The 9,250-nt window shown below is 28.3% G+C and overlaps 1 protein-coding gene across 2 annotated transcripts; it reads right to left on the reverse strand.

The window, feature by feature from the left end:
- Positions 1-385: 385 nt before the first annotated feature.
- Positions 386-5,672, reverse strand: LOC109804553 (UDP-arabinose 4-epimerase 1). 2 transcript variants are annotated; one of them, XM_020366403.3, is made up of 11 exons: positions 5,404-5,672; positions 4,651-4,694; positions 4,198-4,322; positions 3,727-3,840; positions 3,530-3,637; positions 3,312-3,403; positions 2,446-2,587; positions 2,226-2,320; positions 1,784-1,913; positions 1,156-1,300; positions 386-756 (listed from the first exon to the last, which is right to left on the reverse strand). In XM_020366403.3, the coding sequence occupies exons 3-11, from the start codon at positions 4,318-4,320 to the stop codon at positions 521-523; spliced, it is 1,185 nt and encodes a 394-aa protein (XP_020221992.3). In that variant the 5' UTR covers positions 4,321-4,322; positions 4,651-4,694; positions 5,404-5,672; the 3' UTR covers positions 386-520. The 2 variants fall into 2 exon arrangements, with proteins under 2 accessions (XP_020221992.3, XP_020221993.1); XM_020366404.2 differs by having other exon boundaries at positions 4,651-4,789.
- Between the last annotated feature and the right edge of the window lie 3,578 nt (positions 5,673-9,250).

Genomic DNA, 9,250 nt, shown 5'->3' on the forward strand with positions numbered 1-9,250 from the left:
GCTTAGGGTTAACATGATATCATCTCTTTTAGGACCACAAGTATCCGAACATCATATTAGATTTCTGATTAATTCAGGTTCTTTGAACTGATACGATAATACTTTAATTTTCAAAGAACCAATTTGGAATTAAAAGGATTTAAAAATAAAAATCTATAACGGTACTCTTATCTTACAGAGGATTTAATTGAAAGTTTATTTTACTTATGCGCAATAATCTTTGTTACAAAAACAATGGTCTTTTTTAATCGACTAATATCACAACACTTTAACTAATGAAAAATTGTTCATAAGGAATTTCCCTAGCAGTGTACATGATTGCATTTTATTAATTTATATGGTGTCATATTGTACTATTGAGGTGAATGCTGCATTGGCCAAAATATAAAGATAGAAGAAAAGCTATACCCCCCAACCAGAGGCTGGGATTATATTATTATTATTGACTCATAATATGTTGAATACATGTAAGTATAATGAATGAACTACCAAACTTCCCTACGGAAAAACAAAAAAATCTTCAGATTGCAGATGAAATGCCGTAACCATTACGATGAGATTTTTGCCATTTCCATGCAATTTGTATACTCTTCTCAAGGTCAGTGTATTGTGCAGTCCAATTGAGTTCCCTGTTGATTTTAGAAGGGTCACTATACACCTCAGCATAATCACCAGGTCTACGAGGAAGGAAGTCCACTTTTATGTCCACCCCTGTGGCTTTCTTACAAGCATTCACAAACTCCTTCACTGATCTACCTGATACACAATAAACTCCTCGTGAGATATATGTGGAGTTGCATTCAAGCACTATTTCTTCATATTCAAAGGGTAGCTTAGCTACACTTTTTGTCACTCATGTTTCACGACTTCACAAACTTTGTCACAATTTTCAAATTTTCAAATATTTTGCAATCACATTAATTGACCATTACAGTCACATTTAACTACTGATATAGTATATTGACCATCAATATGAATTGCTGATATGACATATGAATGATGATATGATACAAAATGCTACATAAGAGGTCAACATGTTACATCTACAGTTAACTAACAGCATCAAATGATCAACTTATGGGGTTGGCAAAATGTTAGAAAATTTTGAAACATGGGTGACAAAATATGCGATTAAGCCAAAGAATTAAGACATACCCTTTCCAGTGCCGACATTATAGATCCCTACTTTACCAGGCTGTGCCTTTTCAAGAGCCTTCACGTGAGCATCAACCAAGTCAGTTACATCAATGTAGTCTCGTATGCATGTTCCATCATGTGTCTTGTAGTCAGTTCCTCTAACCTGCATGGTAGAAACAAATACAATGAGCACATTTTCATTATAGTTTACAATGAGGTATACTAGTTCAAAAAATAAACCAAATTAATTTGCTAGAATTAACTTGTATACATAAGTTAAATGGAAAGTTAAAACAAGTTCTACGTAATGGAAAATTAAATGGCATAAGCATATCTGAAAATTAAAACAAAACAGATATAAAATTTACTTAAATATGGCTGAACCATTTCAATTTTCAAGTCTTCTACAAGAGGCAATAGAAAAATCATCTACTAGGAGGTTTGGTTTGCATTCAAACAGCAACATCATCATGAGTTTGGAAAATATAGCTGTCTTGATCAGGCTACCTCCCAATGTTCTCTTGGTAATGCATCAAATGCTATTATTTCTTAGACTAATCTCCTAACAAGATGGATTTTGCAGAGTCTCTGGCTTGCGTAAAGAATTCCATTTCAGCCAAAAGTAAAAATGATAATTTCCACATACCTTTAAGCCAGATGTAATACCACGAGCTGCATCAAAGCAGGCACCAGAAATTCGACCGTGTTCTCGAAGTTCAGGTCTTGGAGCCTCACCTAATCTACCTTCAGGGTCTGATCCAATTACATTAAAGTATCTACATTTTCCCAAAGCAGAGTTATCAATAATTACAGCCACACCTAATTTTGAACAATTAAATTTAAATCAAGTTCCATTGATTGGCTATAATGCTATCTTTCATCCATTACAATACCTCAAACAATATACGAACAGTCTATGCAACATTAACTGTTCAGTTTTATAAAGCTAAAAAAATCCCAAAATATCAATATTTCTTGTCCTTTTATTAGTAAATGCCAATAAAGGTTTTTGTCATATGAAGAAACGTATCAGGGATCTCCTTCGAGTATATATCATAAATGTAAATGTAAACAAAAAATATACAAACCTCAGAATCATTACTGCCATCCTAGAATTTTTAGAAAAATCAAGGATAATGTCTTCTGCCATCTTCTTGGCCTTTCCATATGGATTAATTGGTTTCTGAAATTGAAGAACAACAATTTTAGCACTACATTCCAATCTGTATTAAAGCCATTACAAGATGCAACAGAAAATGAAGAGTTCTTAACCAAACTCCATAATTTAACCACATTTAGATTTCTCACCTGTTCCGTTTCTTCTGTTATCGGCATCTTTTCAGGCTCCCCATATGTTGCACACGTACTAGAATATATCAATTTCTTTACACCATATTTAGCCATAGACTCCAATACCAACAAGGTATTTGACGTAATATTGTGATAATACCTGACAAAAAAAGTATGTTAAAAAATTTATTAAAAAACGGGTAGAACTTAAATCAAGATGAATTTTAACACCAAACCATCTCAGGTAAATGTTATCGAAATAAAACAATATTGAAAACACAATTAATCCCCCTCCCCACCTTCTATTTTCGTGATACAATTATTTATATAAATAAATAGAAGTTTGATACTTTATCCCAGGTATCCAGGAATTTTATCCAGTACCAAGTTTAAGTTAAAGGCAATACATTCTACTTCTACATGCACTGGTATACATAATTTTCTTGTAAGAATAAATAATCCAGTAAAAGGCCTTGCAACTTCTGATACTCTTCATGAGATAATTTTAAGAGGCTTTTCCTGTAATAGGTCCAGCTTTTCTGTCATTACTATGGTAGTCATTTCACACACTATATCAACAACTCTATATTTTGCTCGTCTTAGTAATTTTTATCCATGATCTCATACTTGAAAAATTCATCACAAAATAAAACTATTATCCAATGTTATCAGAAAAATGCAAATGCTCTTGTAATATAATACATGACTTTATCTATAAAACCTTACAACAGAGTAAATATAACACTAAGAATGTCAATTTGTGTCTAAAAACCTAATCTGATTTCAAGCTACATGGGTAGATGGGGGAAATTAGAAGCCACACACAAATGCTATTTCCGAATTCCCACTTCTTATGCTACTGAATAAAAGGTACCAGTACTTACTTGAGAGGGTCAAGTGTGCTTTCTCCCACATATGCGACAGCAGCAAAGTGCATAACAGCATCAAACTTATTCTCGGAAAATATTTTATTAACCTAATAGCCAGTCAAGTCAAGTACACAACTTTTCTTGGGCATTCTCTTACATTACGTTTCAATATAAAGTTAAAATTCAGCAGTAAATTATTTCTTTCTTAAAATAAGGGAAGATTATAAGGATACAGATTCTCTATCTCCCAAGTCAGCATATATAAATTGAAGCCTTCCAGGTTCTGGAAATAAGTCTTGAAGAACCCTGACAGCACCCAAATTTCCTCGTGACAGATTATCCTGCAAAAAAGAAAAAATTGTTTAATAGGCAGACCAGCAAGTGCATTCAAATTTATCATAGCAGTATTCAATATTGCGAAGAAACATACCACTATGGTGACCCGATAAGATTCCTTCAGAAGTCGTAGGGTAGCATGCGAGCCGATATAGCCAGCACCTCCTGTCACTAAAACATGGGTGACACCTGGTTCATGGATGGAAAACTGAAAAAAGACCCCAAAAAAAAGGAGTAATCAACAACTTGAACATAAGGGTAAAACAGCAGTTAATTTACATATACAAACAATAACAAGGCAGAAAATTATAACCGAAAATAACATTTTCAACAAAACTTCCCCTATAAATTCTCATCTTTCTTACTTTTAATTTCTTTCTTTCTTATATCTATCTGACAACACTGGTTAACACCAAACTAAACATACACAAGCTTCATTATTCTATAACTTATAGATATTCAAATTTCAAACATGCATAACATATACTGATATACATATATACATACATGGTTGACTATGATAATCATTTATATGTATTTGATGGGGTCAAGGAATATAGGGTACCGGACTAGGGGAATTCAAAGATGGAGATCTCGTGATCACGATAATGCATAGTGCTGTTAATGCTGCAGCAAGAAGAACTTTTCCAACAAAATTGCTCTTCCTTTTTGGGTCCACATAATCCATGCCTGAAAGACAAAATAGAAAAAAGAATAAATTTATCTTAAAACATTAATTTAATTATAATGATATGTAATGATGAATTATTAGTAAACAACCAACAAAACATAAAATAAATTACAGAATCTTGACAAATAATGAATTCACAAATTACAAACAACTTATGCCATATCAAGAGTGTCCAAAGACTCCAAACTACCCTATACTGAAGTGCTAGAAAAGACAGTTTTTAAATTTTTATTTTAAAATTGATTAAAGCTTTAAGTACCTAAGCTTGATTCGATATAAACAGAGAGTTAGTTATACCACTATTTATTATCAATTTTAAAATCTTACCTCCCAAAGACAGAGATCTGGTAGACCTCGGCTGACTTCTTGTCCTAGCAAAATTTAGCATTTGCAAAATTAATAGGGTCTTACTCCACAATATCAATGATCATATCAAGCTCCACTCTTGAAGGATTCGAGTGGTATGCTGCGGTGAAAAGCAGACCATGTAAGTTTATTTTTCTCCGTAAGGAAAACACCAAAACAACCTTGAAGAAGATGAAATGAAAAACCAGCAAAACAAAATTCAAACACATGTACAGTCCCCTTAAAAGTTTTGTCTGCAAAGTTTGAAAGGTTAAAAAGAAAAACATGAAGACCACAATGAAAAGGGAGAAAATGGATTGCAAAAGTTCAGATACTAATCACCACAAAACTAAAGCAAACAAAACACAATCCCCCCAATTCACCAATAAATTCAAAAGTAAAAAACCTGATCAGAGAGAACACATCCAGAAATGCAAGATCCAGAGAACCCCAGAAGAAGAAAAGCAAACAAACAAGGCTAAAGATTTCAAAAACACTGTAAACAACATGCACATAAATCATCTTTCAGAGTCGGTCAGGCCAGAAAGCATGAGGAAAAAACCAAACACCAGAAAAAGAACAAAAAAATCAAAAACAACCAACCAGAACAGCCTAGGACCAAAAATCCAGCTTCAAAATTTCAATACCAAGATCCAACAAATGTCATAAAAAAATATTAAAAAAAAAAAAAAAAAACTTCATCACTCTTTTAAAAGAAGAGTTAAAAATAAGAACCTTAAGCGGTGCCCAGAAGAGCAGAGGAGCTTAAAAGGTGAAAAAGAGTGTAAATATGAGTGTTTGTCGAGAATAAGAAAAGTAGGAAATCAGGAAATGGAAGAAAAAGTAGCGGATTGTGTGCAGAAATGAGGGAGGGTTAGAAATGGTGCAGGTGGGAACAGGTGCAGTGGAATTTTGGGATGGTGTTGAAAATTGAAACTGAGAGAGAGAGAGAGAGAGAGAGAGAGAATGAGTTCTAATAAACTGCGTCTTCTCTGCATCCATATTGTCAAAGAGTTACAGACCGCAAGGGAACAAACAACGTCGTAGACTTTCATTTTTTATTTCCCTTTTTCTTTTTTAGCTTTTTTTTCTTTTCCGTTTTATAAGTTTTTTTTTTAAAGAAATTTCCTGTTTTCTGATTTTAATTTTTTAACCTTTTAAAACTACAAGCACAAAGATGATCTATGATTATAAAATAATGGGAGCTTTGACACGTTTCTATAAAAAAATATATATAAAAAAATCAATAACAATCACAATAAGTACGAAGATGGGAATTTAATTTTAATACCTAATAAGTATTTATTTTCAATAATATATTTTTGTACCATATAACAAATTTGATGAAACATGGGTAATTTGTACGAATTGTTTTTTATTTAATTAGAGGTCTCGACATGAATGGTAGCCGAGCAAGATTGTATTGGATACATATGATCTCTACTAAAAGAAATATATAATAAAATTGATACTTGATGCTTTATGTAATTATTAAATTGATAAAATAAATAAATAGAGTTGAAATACAAGATTTCAAAAATAAATTATGATTTTGTTAAAAAGTAATCCACTCATTTCCTAAGGTAAAAGAGTTATTTTTTATTTTCAATCAAAATGTTTCTAAAAATATTTAAGTTCGGCAATAAAAAAATTTAAACTAGTAAAAAAATAATATATTAATCAATAGTGTAAAAAATCTTTAAAATCAGTAATAATATTGCGCATACAATAAGTTTAATAATCTTTACAATAAATATTCATTAATGACGATTAAAAAAAATTATATTGACTATACATAATTACATATCTATTAAAATTATAAGAAAATATATGATTAGTTTTTATTTGACCTTTTATAATATATTTTAGTCAATTATTATAAGTACAATTAATTATCACGTATTTTTTTTTATCATATGTGAAAATAACGATATTTTAATCTCAATAACTTTATTTACTTTTTAGTTTCCCACGTATATTTTCTTCAAAACAATTATATACAAGACGCCATTGGATACTAAATATAAATATTTCCTCGAATATAAATTTAAACTTTAGTTTGTCATGTTATGGGAAATAATACATTTCAGTGGATTCAAGTCCTCTTGGTTAAATATTTGATTTTAACTAATTCACAAAATATACTTGAAAACTTTTTCATCTAAAGAAGAAATTTTTTATATATCAAATATCAAAAACTTTGATACCTAATCCATTCTTTTAATGTTGAGTCATTTCTTTCCTAAAATTCATGTATATATATATATATATATATATATATATATATATATATATATATATATATATATATATATTTACAAGGAATAAAAAAAATATCATGGCAATCTAACACATATATCAATAAAAATTATAATACTTATACACTCTACTTAAGTAATTGAGTTAGAGGTGTCAAATAAATCATGTCAACTTGACTCAACTTAATTTACACAAATCAAATACTATTTTAAGTTAAGTTGGTCTAATTTATAGTTTTTAAGATTATCATTTTTTTGGCATAACTTGACTCGTGTTAGGTTATTAGGTCAAATCAACCTAATAAAAAAATATATTTCAAAAAATAAGATCTATTTTTTTACTATGAAAAAAAACAAACTATAGTTTTTATAATGAAAAAAAAACATATAATATGATTAATTAATATTATATATTGTCATGAAACACCTACTAACTCTACATGTATACAATTTTTCATAATCATTGCATTTGCATTTATCCACTTCATCAAATAAACTTACCTTTTCATAATAATTTCATACCTAAGAGGTATTAAACTTTTTTTTTTTTCTTTTTCAGTATCTTAATTTTTGTCATTGATATTCATACTCTTACTTTTATCATGACTATGTGAGCACGGACACAAGCATACATCTTCATCTTCTCTGTCAAATATAACAAATATAACAGGTCATGAATTTAAGTCATTAAAGACGTGACAAGAGTGACAAAACTATCATAATGATTAACCTTAACTATAAATTTGTAACCATAACTTTATAAGCATATATAAAAGGGTGTAAGACTGTTACTATTATTCTATAATACATTATAAAATTATAGATCGATAATATTTTGAATTATTCTACTTATTAGTTTAACGAGTCTACCTGTAAGTTGTAAGCCAACATAATCTAGGTCCATTTGGCATGTCACACTTAGCAAGTTAGACCAACATGATTTAATTTTATTTAGGTCATCATTTTCCAGGTCCAACCTAACCTTATTTGTAGACTAATCGAGTAGATTCATTGAGTTAGATCCAAATTGATAATTCTAAGCTGAATTAAACTAATTTGATTAAAATTAAGTTTTATAAAAGATTTTTATATTATTAATATCATGAATCATATTAAATACAACTAATTAGTCAAAAAAATTATATACGAATGGTTAATATGTTAAATATATATTTATATATATGTGTGTTTGTAAAAATGTTTTTTTTTATATTTTTTCAGGTAGTTGACACTTATATAATATGATATTCAAGTGATGTGAATACTAATATCTTAAATATTTTATTTGTTTTTCATTACCAATAGTTGATTCTGTTGAGTGTAAAATCATAATAGATCTTTACAAAAATACCAATACATTATCAAGGTATTAACAATTTTAACTCAAATGTTTTTTTTTACATTTTTTTAAAGTTTCCCGTAGACTATAATTATTATTTTAATAAACATTATAATACACATTATGTTTACATTTTAACTTCGTGTTTATTTGATGTAAATATTACAAGAGGTGGTTTTTGGAATCCAATCTTTCATCGAATCGAATATTACCTCAATCTAAACTATTATTCTACTTTAAAAAAATACAAAAATTTGATTTAATTATATATCTTAATTCAATTTTAATTCGTTAAAGTAAGAGGTAAAAATGTATTAAATGACTCGATTATTTTAACATTATAATGTGAAAATAATTTAAAATAGACAGTCAAAAGAAAAATGTATTTTATGATTTTTTTTCACCAAATAATATTTATACGAATGTATTAAAGTGGGGGAGTTTTATTATTTGTATAAATGTATTACATAAATTATTATCTATTAAAGTGGGAATTTTATTATTAATATATCATCATTAAAAGTATGAAGTTAAAAAATATAAAAATGTTAAAGCAAATTAAAATGACACAAATGCATTCAAAAGTCTGTCTTGACTTGAACAATCTAGGACGTTTACTTGTATTTTTTTTTAACAGTTGTCTGAGAAATATAAAAAATATTTTTTAATGTTTAAATATATTTTTAAGTCTTCGTAAGATAATGAATTTTAATTTTGATTTCTATAAATTTTTTTCTTTACTTTTCACTTTTCTAAAAAAAAAATTAATTCATTTTTTATTTATAAAATAAGTAAATTTTGATTCTAATCATTAAAAAAATTTATTTTCATTTCTTTAAAATTTTAAATTTTTTTTGTCTTTAATAATATTTTATAATATATATATATATATATATATATATTATTTGTCACTTGTTTTAAAAATATATTAAAAAAAATTAAAATATCACATATAAATAAAGTATTACACATATTACATAGTAAT

The sequence above is a fragment of the Cajanus cajan genome, chromosome 1 (genome assembly GCF_000230855.2).
Source record: "Cajanus cajan strain Asha chromosome 1, NIPB_CcT2T_4, whole genome shotgun sequence".
Lineage (NCBI taxonomy): Eukaryota > Viridiplantae > Streptophyta > Magnoliopsida > Fabales > Fabaceae > Cajanus > Cajanus cajan.

Excerpts from the sequence above, each read along its gene's own strand:
- LOC109804553 (XM_020366404.2), bottom strand. The coding sequence starts at position 4,711 with ATGCTAAATTTTGCTAGGACAAGAAGTCAGCCGAGGTCTACCAGATCT. Across the intron at positions 3,404-3,529 it reads ACTTGGGAGATAGAGAATCT|GTTAATAAAATATTTTCCGA; the intron begins GTATCCTTATAA and ends ACTGGCTATTAG. Across the intron at positions 1,914-2,225 it reads ATGGCAGTAATGATTCTGAG|ATACTTTAATGTAATTGGAT; the intron begins GTTTGTATATTT and ends GGGAAAATGTAG.